This window comes from Lissotriton helveticus, chromosome 2_1 (assembly GCF_964261635.1).
Source record: "Lissotriton helveticus chromosome 2_1, aLisHel1.1, whole genome shotgun sequence".
Lineage (NCBI taxonomy): Eukaryota > Metazoa > Chordata > Amphibia > Caudata > Salamandridae > Lissotriton > Lissotriton helveticus.
Window position 1 is genome coordinate 1152658204 of NC_136059.1, and position 20536 is coordinate 1152678739.

The 20536-nt window shown below is 45.9% G+C and overlaps 1 protein-coding gene across 1 annotated transcript in view; it reads left to right on the plus strand.

The window, feature by feature from the left end:
- Positions 1 to 10311: 10311 nt before the first annotated feature.
- MTAP (methylthioadenosine phosphorylase) overlaps positions 10312 to 20536 on the plus strand; it is a 351598-nt gene continuing 341373 nt past the window's right edge. Inside the window, exon 1 of the mRNA XM_078676000.1 lies at positions 10312 to 10566. Coding sequence (XP_078532126.1) covers positions 10483 to 10566 — 84 coding nt within the window. The 5' untranslated portion in view covers positions 10312 to 10482. The remainder of the gene's footprint in view (positions 10567 to 20536) is intronic.

Consider the following 20536-nt stretch of genomic DNA (forward strand, 5'->3'; position numbering starts at 1 on the left):
TGTCACAGTCCCTGTGACTTCAGTGATGTAACATTGATGGCAGCACCGGGCTACTCTAAAAATGATTCCAATCCCAGAGTATGCATTTGTGCAGCATTTGGGGCCTACAAGCTGTCTAGCACTGGTGTGAAAATGAACCTCCCTTTCAAAGGGTTCTCGAGTTTCCCAGTACCATGCGTACCACTGCCAAGAGCATCCAGCCCAGGTATTTTCATTTAGTGTTATGGGATGACAAGGACCACAAGTACCAGGATGCATAGAACCCAAGGGGTGGATATGCTACTCATACATGGACCTAGGAAACATTAAGGTTTTGCTTACAGGGAAGCACAAGGTTTATGAGATGGAGGGGATATAAGAGGTGAAGTGGGTGGTAACGTATAGGGCGGATAAGAGGCACAGGTATGGGGGACACAGAAAGGGTGTTCTCACCAAAGAACATCCAGCTGCTGTCCAATAGGCATTCCATTATGCAGCAGAACCATTCCAGCATCCAAAAGCTGCTGGGTTGTGGGTCTTTGAACTCCCACGACAGGAGCTGCCATCTTCTCTACTGCAGGCACAGTGCCTCCCACTGCCCTTGCATGTGCTCCTCGGCTCTGGTCTCACTCCCCGGGTCCTTGGGGCTGTAGCGTGTGAGGCACTTGGTAACCTGCGGTCTTCCGCGGTTATTAAGGGGAAGAAAGGGCAGAATGCAGGCAAGGCAGAATGTGTCGGTTGTGGGTCGAAGATGTTGGAACTCAGGGCATGGGGTGTCTACCAAGACAAGAACTGTTACCCAGATAATGAATGGCGCGCGGCAAAATGCGTTGAGAGCAGGGGTGGGAGCTGGCTGCACTGTTTGAAAGATAACTTAAACTGTGAACTGCTCACGTGCCGTGGGTGGCCCACCTGTAGGTGTCTCTATGTGACACGAGTGACTGTCCTTGTTGTGTCAGCAGTAACCATTGGGCAAAATCAGACTGACACTCATGACGTAAGGGCTGAATGCTACGGTGTCGGTGAATGGGTAACACTGTAGCCAGAGTGTGCTCAGCTGAGCCAGCCCCTGAGCCTGCCTCAAACAGAAGGGACGGCGCGGTGCTACTAGCTTGCTCAGACACACAGTGATGCTAATTAGAGCAATCCCCTTGACAGCTAAGGAGGCACTATATATAAGTGATTTTGCATTTCAGTGCAGTGATGCAGACCACCACACTGAAATGCGTTGGTTTAACGCCTGATGCGTGATACTACGTAGGGGTGCAGTCCGCTACCCTCTGCTGTCTTAGGTATGTGCCTCCTCTGCTCGCTTTGTGACTTCTTTTCTGCCTGCTTACTGCTAGTTTTCTGCTGTTTTATGTCCTCTATTTTTGCCTCTCTGCTAGTTCTGCCCAATATTTTGCCTCTTTCTGCTAATTTTTGTACCTTTATTTTGCCTTTTTCTGCTTGTTTCTAACCTTTATTTATCATCTTTCTGCTTGTTTCTTCCCACCGTTTCCCTCCTCCCACCACCCAGGACCTACTTAATGATCGGAAATCAGACTGAACCCAATACATTAGAACTAACACAGTTTTTAAGTCTCCAATAATAATACTTTATTTTGGTCGAATGACTATAAAATTACAAAGTACAAATAAATACATGTTTAAAATTATGGATTTTGCAATGCACAAATGTTATATCACATATATAAGCATCAAGGTCCTATATATGCTGGCTTCCTCTGAATCAAAAAGCATTACCAACATAAACTTTTAAAGAGTACAGAAGTGGTTTAAAATGATGCGCCATGTTGTTGAAATATTCGGGGTTGGATAGCATCCATACCTATCAGAGGTTTTCAGGATCCGATGTCTCATGTCAGTGTAACATCTCTGCAATCAATTAAGTAAGATCAGCTAAAACACTCAAAGCATCAATTTCATAGCAAATGTCTAATATAGAAACAGATTTCCCATTATGGTATGCACTATTGTTAGATGCTCTAGAATTACTCGACCAATTATATCCTAATTGCCTGTTACATCCTACTGCCATGAAAGTACACAGTAAAATTACAGTAATACATTTCATCTTATGAATAAGCATACAATGATTAAAACCAAGGAGTTAAAATATTAAAAATTACTTTATTATTATCATAAATCTTTATTCGGTTTATGCATGAAAAACAAAAGAAGTGCACAATAAAACAATGCAGTTAATATATTGCAATTGAAAATTTAACAATTAAAAACAGAATACCATATCTCTATACTCTTACCTGATGACTGACCATAATAATTTGGATGTAGCACCACAGTCTCATTCAACCTAGAAACAGAAACCTACTTTGTGGTCCGCCCTGTTAATGGATATATTTACCTGGTACTACTCTAATGTTCCGAGCAATTCATGTCAAGTTATTTAATAGTGTAACCATAAGAGTAAAAGGGAAATAAAACATCCAAAGCAAATTATAATTTTTAAATATTACGATAATACCTTTCACGAGACCAAGTGTTGAAAACTCTATATGTAGAAATGAATAATATACTTAAATTATTACTAAATAATAATCCCTACAGGCAATAGCAGCATTACATGTTTTAAATAAAGTATATAAGTGAATGGACTGTAGTACAGAGAAAGTGAGTTACCGCAACACGTTTAATCATCTGAGAGGTGTTGTAATTCAAGACAAGCTTGAGTGCTATGCCTCAGGATTTTCACTCTCACTGGGGAGTTTTTTTATATACCGCAAACTAGACCCGAAGGTATCAGAGAGCTTTACATGAGCACCACTTACATTACAGAAGGTCAGCCTCATTTATTTTGTGAGGCACAGGGAGATTAAGTGATTTGCCCAGAATCACAGAATGTTGAGCGTCCCTGCCGAGACTCAAACCCGGTTCCCCAGCTCTGAGGTGACCGCCCTAGCCGTTAGGCCTCATTCTCTCCTCATTAATGGAGCAAAGAAGCTTTTTGTGTATAACACGTAAAATTTACAGAAAAAGAGGAAGTGAATCATAGACGGAGTAACACCATTACAACACAGGCATGCAATCACATCTAAGTTGGTCTGATACCCTATTGGAAAGCAAAGTAGGTATTTTACTGTGTATTCCTTGAATATAAATAATAGAGATTGCTCCCAGGTCTTCCTTGGTTTGATATGTAGCTACCTGATGTAACCTCCGTATTCATGGACAGATATTTTGCAAACGTTGCTTTCCTAGACTCCTTCAAAGCCCTCTTATCACGCGATTGTGCTAATAACATTGATGAAACTTGTCTTTTAGTAATGGATACATGTGTAGTGGTATCAGAAAAAGCATATGATAGATCAGCCTCATCAAAAGAGCTTTTCACGTAAGCCAACCATGGGATTGACATACCTTTGTCACAATTCAAGCAGTCACTAATTATAGCCCTTGATAGTGGGGCGTCATGTTAAAAATATGTAATACTTCATCCATTAGTGCCAAGACTTAATAATTATTTGGCTTTTATCTTTGAGCAAATACATAGGACTGGAGAAAATATAAACACAACTGGGAAAATTGAATTTAAAAATGAATGAATAAACCCATCTAGTAGTATGTTAAAAGAAGCCTCTACACTACGGGCTAGGGACGTTCTATCTTGTGTACACTGCAGTCTGATTCTCCACATTGCCAATTAAAAGCGGGATACTGCATAGACAGTTAAGTAACTTACATCGTACTTAAATATTTGGAGTGCAATAATATGAGCTGTGGTGCCCATGCCCCGGCAAATTGGGATGAACCACTTTTTCCTGGATAATGTAAAGGTGTGGCAGAAAAAGAAGACATGCTCTATAGTTTCTCTCTCTGCTCGGAAAGTGAGGCAAAAACATCCCATTAAGCCAGTTTTTTAGGGGCTCGATAGCATCTAAAAATTCTTCAAGGCTATTGGATTACTTTAACTTGGAGAAATTGGTCCCTCATAGTGCCTATATTGGAATCTGACAAAATCTGACCCAATTTAAACTGATAGTTGAGTTTGATCCTGGATTTGCTGTTGGCTGGGTGGTTCTTGCACGCTTCCCATAGATCACTATACCCATTCTTGCCTAGGGTGGCTCTCATATATTTGAACCAGAGGATATTTCAAGACTCAAGTATCCACCGTTTATGCCTTTTTACAGCTGTGCAGCAAGTAGTGCCAGCTGCACCGTTTAGGCCTTTTTACAGCTGCGCAGCAAGTAGTGCCAGCTGCACTGTTTAGGCCTTCTACAGCTGCGCAGCAAGTAGTGCCAGCTGCACCATTTAGGGCTTCTCACAGATGCGCGGCTAGTAGTGCCATTTAGGCAACTTTATCCGTGGGGACAGTTCTGATTGAGTTAGGACTCCCGCTGCATTGGCAGCAACATTGACACTATGGATTCAGGGCCAGTTGGCCAGGGAGACTGCGAGGTTTGTAGGGCACCAGGCCCTTGTACGTAGATGTGGTACTAGGAATTGTTTTTCATGTAATATGATTTCAGCACACTGTTCTGAATACCTCTACAGGTGGTCTTAAGATGACGAGGTTGTTGTGCATATTTAGATTTTGCTAATCAGATTTTGCTCCACCCTAACGTTAGTGATTCTCAGGAGCTTAGGATCCAATAGTAGTCTGTTGAGATCATGGGCGTACAATGCGGTTGGTGCAGAATGTGGTTCTGTTAACCGGCTGGTGTTAAGTACAGTGTTCACCAATGGTTACTGGGTGCTCGTTTATATTCTATTCTACCTCAACTATATTTGCTTTGTGAAGGTTCTGAAAGTGGTGAAGTTGGTCCTATCATATGTAAACAATTCCTTCGTAAATATTATCTAGTGCCAGGTGGCATCATGTATTCCTAGATGAAGGGCCCAACAAATACCCACCTCACTTCCCGGACGGCACATTTGCTCTGATATCTTCACCCAACATCTGGAATATGTGCCCCCTTTTGGCCCTTTTACTTCTCCTCACCACCGCTTTCCCAGTAACACCCTTCTCATATCCCCCCTACCCTCCTCCGCCTCACTTTCCCAACATGACCACCACTCGAGTTAAGGCTGGAAGTAATTGCTACAAAGTCAATCATCCTCCCAACCAAACGAAATCTGCAATAAAACGTTGGAAGCATAACACTATTGAACGTTTCCCGGATTGCCTCTTTGTTGATCAATTTTACAATGGTCGCTTTGGGAGGCTAAAAAACTATCTAATCTTCTTCACCCACAACACCCCCTCTTAGTCCACCAGCTTATACAATTCCATTAACGTCACTTCCTCCTCCTCTATCCCTCATGGGAAACAACTAAAAATGTTCCCCTCTGCGTGTTTCAAGGGCTACCTCACTATCTCACTCTATAACAACGGTACTGTCATGATCCAAGGCAAAGACACCTGTCTCTCGCTCTTTGACCACCTCTTCCCCTCCCTACTCCCCTCCTCTGCGACCGGGTTTTCCCCTGACTCTCCTTCTAGCTCCACCCATTACTCCCTCTCTCCTCCCCTGACCCCCCTACACTCCAATTGGCTGCACTCTCGAGAAGCACAGGTCGGCCCTTCTCCCTCCCCCTCCCCTATGTCCTCCTCTCCTATTCCTCCCTCCTCACAGTATGCCCCCCCCCGCATCACTTCAGCCTTACCTCTAGCTAATACGCTCCTCGTCCATTCTGAACCATCCTGGTACTCCAATCTCTTCTCCTCCCCCATATTCCTTCCAGTCACTCCCCTTTTTAGTCCACCTCTCCTCCAACCTTCTCCACCAGTTAACTTTCCCTACGCTCCCCTTATTCCTCCCTCCCCCCTCTTTTCTACCCCCTCCTCCCCATGTTATTTACCCCGATTTCTCCACAAACCCACTGCATCTCTCTCCTTCCTCCCACTCCTCCAGCAATGCTGTACCACTCCCTTTCCCCCCTTGGTAACCCTTTCCATTTCCCTCCCTGGGCCCAGCAGAACCACTTCCTTTCCTCAACTTCCCTTTCTCTCAACCTCCCTCACTCTACCAGATGCCCGTTCCCTCACAGCCACCTCTCTTAGCTGACAGGACCTCTACAACCACCTCGCCTCTTTTCCTCCCAAACCTCCAACTTTCCCATGACTCCACAAAGTCCTCCTCTCTCCTTCCACCTTATCGCCTTGTTCCGCACCCATCTCCTCCTAAATATACCCTGAATTCCTCTCCCTATTGCAACGCCAACAAAGACAACTCTACCTTCGCCTCCGATTCACCAACTCCCACTCTCAACCTCCACCTCTCCCCACTCTTGAACCCCATACCCCAACTCACCTCCTGTCCCCCCACCTCTCCCTGCTTTTCACTACCAATTCTACCCCCTCCTGTTTCCATCGAGCCACCCAACCTTCCGTACTCTGCCTTACTCTCTCTGGAAAATAAGCTAGGCTCTCTTACCACCTCCATCTCCCAGCTTGTAGCTGCCATTTCACTTTTAAGCTACAAGATTTCTACCTTTCCATGCACCTCTATTCCTTCCCAACTTCCCACGAGATGCACCCCGCCCACTCACCCCAATACAGCCAAGCTCAACCTGTTGTCCGCAAACTTAGTTAACTCACTCAAGCCCTTGAACGCCACCCTTCTTCAACCTGCATCCCCTAGTAACCCTACTATCTACACCATTCTGACATTCTCCTCTGTCAGAACCAGGCATCCACCTAAACCCTCCCGAGCACCCCCGCATAAGTACAATATCCCGATCACCCTTCAGAGCCCAAGTGCCCCCATCACCAAAACAGTCTTGACAGAGCTGCGCAGTCTGCTCCACAACTGCAGATCTGCAGTAAAACACAAACTTGAAATCTCCGATACCATCACATTTCACAATATTGACATGTTCTTCCTCACAGAGACCTGGTTCAAAGATACCTCTCACTCTATGTTTGATCTCCTATTACCCACAGGCTATTCTATATTTAGGAATAACAGAACTGACAACATTGGGGGAGGTGTTGCAGTCATCTTTAGAAACTCCCTTCAACTTAAGGCTTCTCCTATCAGCTCCTTCCACACCTTTGAATGCCTTTCTCTTGAGCTTCAATTGCACCACCGCTCACCCCTCAGATTCCATGTCATTTACCGCCCGCCTGGTAGTGGCCCTTCATTTATGGAGGAACTCACTGACTTCATCAGCGACCAATATTCGCGAAGTGACAATCAGACCTTCGTGGGTGACTTCAATCTCCACTGGGGCGTACCGCATGACTCTTCAGCGAACTCGCTGGCCAACTTCCTCTCTGCAAACGATCTTATCCAACACTGCACAGAATCAACACACTCTAAGGGCTCAATCCTGGACCTTGTTATTTCTAAAGCAGGCATGCTCTCTATCACTACCCCCATTCATGTAGACTGGTCCGACCACTTCCTCATCCCATTCTCTCTTCACCTATCACACTCTAAAACCCTTGGTCACCCTAAGAGGGCTACCTCCTGGTTCCGTGATACGAAAAATATTGATGTCGGACCCCTCTGTGAATCAGCTTTGTTATCACTTCCAAGGCTATACCCGAACCTAGATGTTGACGAACTCACCTGCCAATGCCTCACAGTCCTTGCAGCCGAAATCAATAACATTGCTCCACTCAAAAGCAAAAAGATAAGGCCCACTCCTTCAGCTCCTTGGTTCAACAAATCCCTCCATGAAGAAAGGAAGCAGCTAAGACTCCTGGAGAAACAATGGAGGCAAGTGCCCTCCACAGATAATTTGGCCACGCTTCGCTCAGCAAGATCCAAGTACCACAAGCACATCTTCCTTGGGAAAGTATCGCACTTCAAAACCCTTCTTGACTCAGCCAAAAATAGACCCAAAAAACTGTTCGATCTCATCAAGTTTCCTAACTGCTCCCCCCCAACCTCCAAGTTGGAGGATTCTACAAAGCAAGCAGCGGATTTCGCTATATTCTTCGATGAAAAAGTGAAATCACTTGTGGATCAGGTCGCTCATCCTACCCCTCCAGAGGAGCGCAAATGCTCAGCCATTTGGCAGAACTTTGACCCCATCCCTGAAGATGACCTCCTCAAGTGCATCCGTGAAACAAAGCCCTCCAACCATTCTCTGGACCCCATCCCCAGTGCCATTGACTTCTACACCCATTCTCTTTCCTATTGGACCACTCTGGTCAACCTCTCCCTTTGTCAAGGCTCCCTTCCTGTCTCCTTTAAAACTGGGCAGGTCACCCCTCTGCTTAAAAAAACCCAATGCTGATGCGAAAGACCTCAACAACTTCCGCCCCATCACTAATCTACCCTTTCTTGCGAAAATCACAGAAAGATGTGTAGCGAAACAACTCTCTCGTCATATCAAGGACAATGATCTTCTTGACAATTGTCAGTCCGGCTTCATCCAAAACTGCAGCACTGAAACAGCCCTACTGCAAGTGGTTGATGACGCGCTGAGGATACTTGATTCGGGGGGTCCTGTCTTCTAATTCTCCTTGACCTTTCTGCAGCGTTTGACACTGTCGATCACAACATCCTCCTCAACACTCTTCAACAGAGAGTTGGAGGGCACTGTGCTTAAATGGTTTGCCTCCTTCCTCTCAGATAGATCCCAAATATCAAAATAGAGAACAGTCTTTCATCTCCTGTGGTGGTAGTTCAAGGTGTTCCTCAAGGCTCTATACTTGCACCCACTTTGTTCAATCTCTATTTAGAACCACTGGGAAATCTCCTAAGTAAATCCGGGATCCACTATCATCTCTATGCAGATGACACTCAAATCTACCCCATGGTCGCCTCCACTCACGATCTCTCCATCCTATGCCCAACTCTCGACTCCATTCAAAACTGGATGTCAACTCATCAACTGATTCTGAATCCCTCCAAAACTGAATTACTCCTCCTCTCCTCATCACTCTCTCCTCCCCCGGTTCAATCATGGATGGATCAGATGAATCTACTTAACAATAAACCCATCATTGTTGACAGCGCCAATCCCTTGGTGTCATACTCGACAAAAAACTCAATCTAATCTCCCACATCAATTCCATTGCAAAGTCTGCTCGATACCAATTGCGCCTTCTTTGGGGAATTTGACGCTTTTTCCCGGAGCAGGACCTCAAAACCCTGGTGCAATCGCTGGTCCTCTCCAGACTGGACTGCTGCAATTCTCTTCTTACTGGCCTCCCCAAATCCCACTTGTCCCCCCTTAGATCTGTTCTCCATTCAGCAGCTCGTTTCATTTATGGGGCCAAAAGAAGCGACCACATCACACAATGTTATCCACCCTCCGCTGGCTACCCATCGAGGCTAGAGCTATCTACAAGACTGCCTGTATCACCCACAAAGCCTTGCACTCCTCCTCCCCTCGCTACCTGGCTAACAAGCTGAAACTCTCTGGAGGCTCTAGACCATCACGTAATGCGGAAATTCTACTGCTTGAACCTCCCACTTTCAAGAAGGAAAGATCGATGGCCCAATCCTTTTCAGGCAACGCGGTGAGAATATGGAATTCACTTCCGCCTCAGCTCCGGACCACCACCTCCTCCCAGGTCTTCAAAACGGACCTCAAAGTTCTCCTCCTCCAAAGACACCTCCTAAAGTAATTCACGCCCTCTCTATTATCTGAAGGAAGACCTCCCATCACTGAAAACTCTATTCTCCATGACTATGGAAGTGCCTTCCCAGTGCGTTCGTGTGGTTGGAGTGTCTGCCATTTATTACAGTATTATCCTTGTATCTGTGTTTGGTTCTCTTTTGTAACATGCACACACCACTTTTCTCTTGTAACACACTGTTTGCTACCTCTCACATTTTGTTTGCTTTTGATACATGCACAAGTGCCACCATTGCCTACGTAACGTTTGTTCTTGTGCCTCTGTGTCTAGCATATATTGCAGTATAATACCTCTAAATGTACTTTGTTTTCTCTTGTAACCTGCACTCTTGTCACTCTCTCCTCCTGTATTGCACTGTTTGCTACCTCATGTATTTTGTTTGCTTACAATTGTCACTTTTACTTCATGTAACTTATCGTCTGCTTTTGAAATTTGTTCATTTGTAATTTTCTGTTCCTTTGTGAAGCGCTCTGACGCCGGGTAAAGTCCGCGCTATATAAAAACGCATAAATAAAATGTATGACTTCTGAAAATCCTAATCCTGAATTTTGATGGTGTATACACTGCAAGTGGCAAAATTGTAGACAGCTTTGTCTGGGTTGGCATTCGGATGTAGAATCAGGAAACCTAAGTGCAAAATCAGGGAATAAATGACTCAGCAAACTGAATTTTCTTTAACGTAGCTTGCAGTCACTTATGAACGATAAAAAGCCGTATTGGCGCGCCTTAAGCAGGACTTCTGATGAAAGCGGCGGCCATGTTGGAATGGGTGTAAAAGAGAGGCGTATCTTATCAAAAGAAGTCCAATAAATGTTTAAGAAGGTGATTACATTTAACACTATTGCAGACGCTCTGGCGGAAAACTAAAGTGCTGGTACTACTGGACACCGAGCCTTTCTGTAAAGGTATCTGCAGAGAAAACGCCGCCTCCTCCGACCATGATAAACGCGCAGCCCTCCAAGCGGATGAGACTTCCTGCCCAGACGCAGTGTATCATGATGGCAGCGCCTCAGACAGTCAAGGTAAGCCCGGGGTACCACGAAATACAGGCATAAAACTAAAGACATTAGCAGCGCCACCGGAGACCTGTTCTAAAGGTTTCCTATTGCGAAAGACACGTGCGCCCTTTCACACGAGGACTTGTGTTCGAGCTACACCCCCTCCACACTTTCAATAGTAGTTCAGCACCGGGACAAAGTGTTCTTGCATCTCCGCACCAGCTCTTCGCAATTCTCTCTCATTCACGGCATTGAACTTGATTCGGGTTTACCGTTACAGATTCAAGGAGATAACAATCAGGATCTGTGAAGTACAGTGTATATGCACCGCACGCATACGTTTAAAATGTAGTTCTAGTGCAGCAGCTCGCTTCCTACATACACTTGTTTTCACGCGTCGCCCGAAACATAATCGCTTAGACGTGCATTGATTTTAACACTCTAATCTTTTCTCTCTCTTTTTGATTTTGCAAGGCACTTTTTTTTTTAATAAAATTGAATTACATTTCCACTTTCTGTTTACTTCATAAGTCAGTCGCGGATTTTGATCCCTCTTTGAATCTCCCTCCAATCTCCAAGATGGGACTTTTCAAATAGTATCACGTCACCTGTCAGTGATTGCCAGACTCATGCGTATGTATGTATTTTATAGCTGCGAAGAAGGGGCGATGGGAGTAAGCTATTGGCGGGAAAAAAACAAAATGCGGTCTGTGAAAACCAGTTTGACAGTATACAGTGTATGCAACACCTGCTTGCTTCTGCTGCAATAATGTTTCGGTCTTACAGCGAAGCTCAGAATTACTTGGAGGAAGTATTTCTAGCTGCAGTGCGCTTCGTTGTTTATTGTATTAATGTGAGAAAACCTGAGCTGGGCTTTCAAGTATTTTGGCCTTTGAAAGAAATATTTTTATTCTGAGTATTTATAAACATGTTTTACCAGAAAGCACCTGGCTTGCCCTGAAGACCGCATGAATTGGGAAAATACATTGGAAAAGTGCTAAAAAGTGAATTGATCCAAATGGTATTTATTTACATTAAGATATCCCGCGAAGATGTGTGCTTGGTAAATGCACATACGGTTTTATGCCTTTGGATCTTGTGAACATTCAAGTAAATGTGCACAAGTTGTTTCAAAATGGAATGATAACAAAACAAGCATCGAAATCCCTTAATACTAGAACTACACTTTTGTAACTACCTTTTAAAGTATTAGGCTTGATTTTGTTGTTCTCAGTTATACTTTGATGTCAAAGGTCCAAAGATAATTCTTACTTCGTTTATACTAGCAGTCCCTGTCAAAGCCAGGAGGCTTGACTTTAAAATGTTGAAGCAAGCTACAAAAGTGTACTGTATTTTTGCTGTGAAAAGACCACTTTCTATGTCTCTATTTCTGTGTCCTATTTTATAGTCCCCAGGCGTGTGATGCAGCATGGCATCACATACGCACTACAAGCGGAGGTAATTAAAAAAAAATTGCAGTGCTGGATTGGAAATAAAATAAACAAGGCCAGCCATAGACGACATAGAAAGAAAGAGGTTGTGCAGAGACATGGCCCACATTGCAAACATTTGTAAATGCCCGTGTTTGCATTCGTTAGCACATTAAAGCCAGACCTGTTGGCTCTGTCAGTGCTTGATGTCAGTGTGTTTACGGTCTCTTTATTTTGCAATTTCTGTATCTGCTTTAGTTTGAGAGGTTATCAATAAGGTCAAGATTATGAAATGCATCATATTTAGTCACACAGAAAGATTTAGGTGCAAAATCACTCTTGGAGTAAAATCAGTTGGAGTATGCAATCCCTTTGGAGCAAAATCTTTCAGTACAGAGAGAACATGAGTACGATTTAAGCATTGGTGTAAAGGGTCTGCATCAATATGACATTACATTTGGGTGGCAGAATATTGAAACTTAAAAATCATACTTAGTGCATTGTCCTCAAGAATATGGAAATACTTTGAAAGTACAAATAACCGTTAGTTATACAATCCCTTTTAGGTTCAAAATCATCCCTTGTGCATCGTAAGCAGCAGCATGGTATCCCATTTCAATTAATCAGTAGATTTATAGAGCCCTATTTGTTACCCAAGAGGGTTTCCAGGTGCTGGCAGGGCCAGGTTGATTAGCCGAATAGCCAGGTCTTCCGGAACACTGGAAGAGGTGGGGAGTTCCGTAGATGAAAGGGTAGCTCGTTCCATGTCTTTGACGATAGGTAGGAGAGGGAGCGACCTCCGCATCTGCTACGTCTGTTGCTGGAGGTGAGGGTTAGCGAAAGAGACACAGGGCAGAGGTGTCTGGTGGGCTGATCGAACTTCAGGGGGTGGTTCATGTAGGCGGGTCTGTAGTTGTGTAGAGCCTTGTATGCATGGGTCAGGAGCTTCAACTGGCATATTTTCTGTACAATGAGCCAGTGGAGTTTTCTGAGGTAGAGGGTAATGTGGGTTGTTAATCCAGGAAGACCCAGGACAAGTCTGGCTGCAAGTGTTCTGTATGGTGCGTAGTTGTCGAAGGAGGTGAGCAGCAATCCCTGCGCATAGCGTTACCATAGTCCAGTCGGCTGGAGATGAGGGCCTGGGTTATGGTGCATTTTGAGCTTTGGGGTAGCCTTTTCAATATCTTATGAAGCATACAGAGGATGAGAGCAGGAGCAGGAGAAGGAGAAGGAGTTGACCCGAGACGTCATGTTTAGCTTCTTGTCGAGAATGATGCCTAGGTTTCTAGCGTGGTCAGTGGGGTAGGAGTACGTCTGTGGTCCACCAGAATTCGTTCCCTGGGGAGCTTTTGTTTCCGAACATCAGTACCTCTGTCTTGTCCGCGTTGAACTTCAGGCAATTGTCCTTCATCCAGTTGGCGATATCTGTTATGCAGTTGTGGAAATTGGTCTTGGTGGTGTCTTCGGAGAGGGAGAGGATGAGTTGTGTGTTGTCAGCGTAGGATATGATGCTGAGTCAATGGGTTTTGGCGATGCTGGCCAGAAGTGTCAAATAAGAGTTAAAGAGGGTGGGGCTGAGTGATTGTCCTTGGAGTACTCCACAGATGATTTCCTTTTGTTTGGAGGTGAAGAGGGAAAGGCGGGCATTTTGCGTTCTTGTGAGAAAAGAGACAATCCATCTGAGAACTGAGCCTTGGATGCCTACGTTGTGTAGCCTTGGGATGAGTATGTGGTGGGAGACTGTATTGAAGGTTGCAGACAGGTCTAGGATGACGAGAACCGCAGTCTCTCCCCAGTCGAATAGGGCTCGGATGCCGTCAGTAGCCATGATGAGGGCTGTCTTGGTGCTGTAGTTGTGGAATCCAGAGTGGGAGAAGTCGAGTAGGAGGTTCTGTTCCAAATGTGAGGAGAGTTGTTGGTTGATGGCTTTTTCTAAAACTTTGGCCGGGAAAAGGAGCAGTAAGATCGGTTGGCAGTTGTTGAGTTTACCGGGGTCTGTCGATAGGTTCTTTAGTAGGGCGTTCACTTCTGCATGTTTCCATTTTTCAGGGAAGGTGACTGAAGCAATTAAGGTGTTTAACAAGTTGGTGAGTACATGACTAATTCTGGCTTCTCCTGGGTTGAAGGTGTGGTGAGGGCATGGGTTGGTTGAGGCCCCTGAATGGATCGAGTTCAAGATGGAGGCGTAGTCCTGTGGGGCGAACTGGCTCCATTCGGTTAGTCTGATATCTGTGGTGGTAGCGTGGTCATTGTGTTGCTTAAAGAATTCAGTGGCCTTGGACTGGACCATGAAGTTTATATAGTTATTGCGATCTTGATGTGGAAGAAGTTTGCAAGGTTGTCTCAGAGTTCATATGAGGGGGTTAGAAAACGTGTTGCAGCTGGGGGGGGTTAGAGAATTCTTTGACAATGTTCAAGAGTTCTTTGCTGTTATTGGAGCTTGATTTGATGCATGAGTCTAAAGCCTTTTTCTCCGATTCTCTCAACTGTGGTTGAGGGCTGTCTTGAAGGCGGTCTTGTCGGTGCTGTCGTTGCTGGTGCACCATCTCTTTTCCAGTTGTTTACAGTGTCGTATAGCAGTTCTGAGGTCTTCAGTGTACCTGCTTGGTGGGCCTTCTCTGGGTGTTGTTGCCGATGGGATTGATGTTGTAAGCGCAGTTAGTGATCTAATTGTTGAAGTTTCTGATGTTCTGGTCTAGATTGTTGGAGACGATGGGGTGGATGGTGTTGAGGGCATTGATCCAAATGTCCTTTGAGGCTTTGCTCCAGCAGTGGTGGGGGGCATTGGGGAGACTGAGGTCGGAGGTCAGTGAGCTTGTGATGTTAAAGTGGACGATGGAGTGGTAGGTCTAGGTGAGTTCTGTGGTGTGGCTGTGCCTGATGCGGTGGCTGGAGGTAAAGTTGGGGTCTAGCGTGTGACCTGCAGTGTGTGTGTGGGGGGGGCGGGCGTGGACGAGTTGGGTGTGTCTGATGTTGTTTATGCTGTTGAGAAGGTTGGTAGTGTTCATGTGATTTTGATCATCGTGATTGGATTGAGGTTGAGGTCACTGAGGAAAATGTAGTTGTTGGAGTCTATGGCGAGGGGGGCATTTAAGACCGTGATAAAGTTGTAGAATGCTGGAAGTGGTCCTGGAGGACGGTAGGCGAAGGTGCCCCTCATAGTGGTTTTGCTGTCTGTTTGAAGTCGAAAGTTGAGGTGTTCCATGGCTAGGGTAATGCCATTTGTTAATGTTAATTGGGATTTGTAGGGCGAATAATCACCGGCAGGTCTCTAAGCAATAGGAGAGAGTACTTATGGCCCTCCCCAGAGAGTGACTGTTGGTCCCAGGTCAAAGCGTGCGTTATATCCAGACCTCTGTAAAGAGTAGGGTTATCAGTTGTTTTCTAAAAGGGAGAAGGGCTTTTTTTGTGGGGTGCATTGGATGGATTCCTGTGTATGATGGCGATCCCTCCACCAGGCTTGATGATGTGGTCACGATGGGTGGTCTTGTATCCTTTGGGTATTGCAGTTGCGATGTTGAGCGCAGAAGTAGGGTTGAACCAGGTCTAACAGTGAGGAAGAGGATGTTGGGTGTGAGGGTGGAGATGAGGTCCCAAATCTCAGTGGTGTGTTTGCATTGACATTTAAAAGAACAATTACATATAAGGGAGAAAGGTTTGTGGCAACAAGCCCATCTTGCTGTGGTGGAATTGCCTTAGTGAATGCTGGTTCTGGAAATGAGGATCGTCAAATTTGAAATGTCCATCTTTTGTGTGGTGTGACAACTATCTGTTGTGTACTATCTGTAGAACTCTTCTCACTGTACCCCCTCCTAACCAGGAATAAAGTGACTGTTCTCTCTATTTTAATATAGTTTAACTAGTATAACCCTAATTGGCATATTTAACCCACCTATAAGTCCCTAGTTTATGGTACAAGGCGTATTTGGAGCCTGTACATTAAATACCACTAGTGGATTGCAGCTCCTATTGTGCCCTCCACTACAGTGGCAATTTAAACATGGCTTCAGGCTTACCATTGTAGCTTGACTGGGGCAGTTTAAAAACTGCAATTCAACATGTCAAAATAAACTCTTTTGACAGGTCTAAGGGGTCCATTAGTATGTCGGGCGGATTGCCTCCGCCAGGGTGGCGGTGGCCACCGCCACCCTGGCGGAGGCAATCCGCCCGACAAGCACTCTCGTTTTCCCCTCTGCCAGATTAGGATGGCGGAGGGGACAGCGGCGGACGAAAAGACCGTCCGCCACTTTACCGCTGCGGTCGACTTGCGACCGCGGCGGTAATAGATTAATATGGTGGCGGTGTCCAATGGACACCGCCAGCCATATTACCATGGCACAAAGTAGGGGCCTTTCCGCGGCGGTAATGCCGCCACGGAAAGGCAGGCGGAGATTGCTGCGGGGGCCCCCTGCAGGGCCCCCAGGTTGCCATCACTGTCGGAGGGCACATGGGGGGTACCTATGGTACCCCTCCACATGTACATATGCAAAGCGGCAGGCACCGCGCGGTGCCTGCCGCTTTGCATCCTGAAATGCGTCTGCATATGTTTTGCATTGTGGCGGGCGGTGCAGAGAGCACCGCCCGCCACAATGCAAAACATATAGGATGTGCCCGCCACTGTGGCGGGCACATCCTAATACCCACAACGGGACCCCCGCCCTTATGGCGGGCGGTCCCGATCTCCGTTAGGGTGGCGGGCGGACAAAGTCCGCCCGCCATCCTAATGGACCCCTAAATCTTGATTTTAAACATTAATAAGCCACCCCTGTAAGAAATTGTGTTACTGGTTGAGGAGGTGTAGGAAGCTGTCTCTTTATATGGTACATCAAAATGAGATATATTGTGCAAAGACTCCAGGGGTTCCCTTATGAGTGGACAGGGATTTGCCCTAGCAATCCCAAGGTGCTCTTCTAGGGGGCTGGTGTGGTCGAGTAGCCTTAGGCTTATCAGAGAGGAGTGTAAGACGGTTGCAAATACACACAATAGTCAAATGATGCACATGACTCAATAAGGAGATCCACACCAATTTATAAAAATAACACGTATCTTTATATATATTTAGGCACCAGAACCAATATGGTCAATTAAGTATGTTTCTGAAGAGAAATACTTTTGCATTTGAAAAGTCGACACTTAGTACAATTTTTAGAAGCTTCAATGTCCCCGTAAGAGAGGAAAAACAAGTACGGCAAGACCAATCTCCTGGACTTAAGGTGAGTGTAAGGCGAGGTTCAAGGCAGCACCAGCCAGTCACCACCAGTGGGGCTAGGGATGCCTGGTGCAGGGGTGCAACACAGCATCAGGTGCCGATGGAAGTCAGTGGTGCCGGGTCTTTGTGAAAAGAGGCTGCATGTTTTGCAGGGAGGCCAGTTGGGCTGAACCAACAGGGGGGGCTCAGGCCTAACAATGCTCGGGGACACCTTTGGTCCTCTTCTTCACAGGCCTGGGGTGACCGTTGCAGAGATGTCCTTGGGGGTTGGGTCTTTGTCACAGGGAGCGGTCACAGCAGAGGGGGCCTGCAAACAGTGGATTCAGGCAGAGTTGAAAAGTCCACAGTGCGGAAACCCAAGGTAGTCTTCAAGTCTGGAGGGTCTGGGACCATGTTGACACAGTTGGCCCACTTTAGCTTGAGCTAGGCGGCTTGGGTTCAGAGGTGCTTTCCGGCGTCGTGTTTCTGTGGTCTTGGAGCCACACTGCTCATTCTTTGGAAACTACAGTATGCAGAGGAACAGTTCCGCTGTCTCACAGGAATTCTTTGGTTCCTGGGTGAAGTCCTGGAACCTCTGCCAGGCTTTGGAGACACAGCAGCTGCATGACAAGTCCTCTTTTGGTGTAATTGTCAAAGTGAGCAGACAGGCCGGTAGGGATGGTGCCAAGTCAGTTGCTGTATCTTCTGTCCTTGCTCTGTGTGACTCTTCATGTCCGCCGCCTTCTTTCAGGTCAGCAGGATCTGCTTTTCTGGTGCCAGGGGCTCCCCTAAATACTGAATTTGGGGCCATTAGGGGAATTTAGGATAGTAGACAATGGGTTACCTACCCTTTGGGTCATTACTCCCCCCTACATGACCACTTCCTTTGGAAAGTGGGCATAACCCTGTCATAGAGTTCCTAAGTTTGCCATCACAAAGATGGCCAACTCTGAAAGTTTTGTCCACTTCAGGTAGCACACTTTAGGGGTGGTACTAGCCTGAGAGTGGGCACATCTGCCTCACTAGCTAATTTTCCCACCTGTCCTGGTGAAAAAGGGCCCTGGATATAGGGGGTTGGCTTCCTCTCCTGTGAGTAAGGTTGGTGACTTCTATGAAACTCCCCTGTCTTGGAATGCTAATGAGCAGGTCATCCTTTGGAGGGGGTGTGAACACCCTCTTCCGCAGCAGTCTTTGTTTCTGACCTCCTGAGAGCAAAGACCCTCACACTTGGTGGTCAGAAATTCATCTTTGGTGGCAGGCTGGCGAAAACCAGTCAGTACACCAGTGTCTGGTAGGTTTTCAGTTCGCACCTCTAAGGTGCCCTCTATAGGCATGTATTAATAAATCCAAAACTGTGAATGAAGAGTGTGGGTTTATTAATGCGAGATGTTTGATACGAAACATACCTATTTTTAGTGAAGCCATCATGTTGCTGGGGAACTCGTTTTCACCAGTGTCCAGCACATGTACTCACAATGGCTTACCTGTTCTCTTGTACTGGCAGCAATTGGGCTGACCAGCAAAGGGGCATATCTGCTTATGCAGTTATGCCCTCACATGTATTATAGTGTACTCCGCATTAGAGCTGCATGGCCTGCAGTAGAGGTGACCTACCTATACTTCTTACAGTGTCTGTGGGCATTGCACACAGGGATGTGTGCCATGTCATGTTTTAGCGTTTGTCTGCACCAAGTCACGCAGACTGCAGTGGCAGTCTGCATGTGTAGGCGAGGGGTTCTTTAGGGTGGCAAAATTCGTGCTGCAAGCCTTAAGGATCCTCTTTGGGCTCCTACGTACCAGGGTTACCACTTACTAGGGACTTACTGAAAGAGCAAAGTATTGCCAATTGGAGTACATTGCTCAGTTTTGGGAAAGAGATTTGACGGGGGACCTGGTTAGCAGAAAATACCATGCAAAGTTTGGGTGACATGCCAAAAAATGCGACTTTCCTACAGGGGGAGAAACCCTACTGTAGCAGCAACCACAATTTCTGTCAAGGTGAAACACAAACAAACCTCAAAGTAACATGTGCTTAACTCTCTAATAGCATGGCACAAAAGCAGTCACTCTTGACGGCAATGTGTAAAGTATTTATACAGCACTTCAAACTGTAATAAACACTTTGAAGAATAATAAAATGAAAATACAACAAAAGAAACATCTCACACCAATTCAGAAGGGTCCAGGACTTGAGGGGCACCTCTTAGGGGTCAGGAACTCATTCCATCTGAGTCCAGCAGGGCTCTGGCAGTTTTAGTTGCAGATCCAGGGAGCTGATCAGCTGGGCAATTACAGGAAGCATGTGGAGCTTGTTATGCCCCTGTAACTCAGAACTAGAGGTCAGCTGGCGTACCCTTGGAGTCACTTTAGCCTGGGATGAAGGGTGAAGGTCCAGGCTTCCTTCTCGGCAAAGAGGGCCACAGGCAAGAGCAGTGGAGTAGCAGGGCAACAGACTGTTAGCCCTTCTGGCAGCAAAGCAGCATAGCAGTCCTTCTGTAGCATCCATTGGTCCAGGAGTATACTGAAGAGTTGGGTAAGAGGATCCACTATTTTTACCTGGTGCTTACTTCAAAGTAGGAGAAGTTTTTAGAGAATTCCCCTTGAAGTCCTTGAAGTTTTCCACTTCCCTTGTCGTGGCTAAAAGCTGTCTGTAATGAACAATGAGGTGGTGACAAGTTTTGAGAAATTGGGTTGTTGGTTTAAAGAGGGACGATAACATGAAAACAAAACACAAGAAAAATGCTGCACCGATTTAGAAAAATAGAGTAAAATTAAATAAACTGACACCAAAATGACGAAAATCCAAAGAGTAGAACCGGAATTATGAATTTGAAAAGTTTTTAGTAAAAACTAGTGCCTAAAAGATCAAAACACCAAGCATCTAGTCGCGTGAGATCGGGTCAAGGTCGAAAAATATGTCCGACGGGGCACAGGTTAGATGCAAGTAGTGGATTGGACCCTGTCAGCGCTTAACTTCGGACTTACAAGAAATATTTAAGAAAAAGTTCTGAGAAGGTAAAGTTCAGCAGGGCAAGGCTGCAGGCGGTGTCCGAGGAGGGAGCGTCATTATCGGAGAGCCACTGGACAAAGTCGCAATGAAGATTTCTACTTTCGGACGTAGTCACTTTTTTGGCAGTTGAAAATCCCCAGTGGGACGAGGCAGGAGGCTGTAGCCGATGAGCGATCCAGGAGGCTGGATACCCTTTGGGCGAAGGACTGCTGAACAGTATTTTCTCCTGTAGAGAATGACGTAGCAGGAGCTGCTGCAAAGTCAGCTGTAATGCCACCTTGGGCAGATAGGTAAGTAGGTTGGTCCCTGTCTTTTCTTGATTTTAAGAGCAGTTTTTAGCCCAAAACTTTTCTAACTCCCAAATAT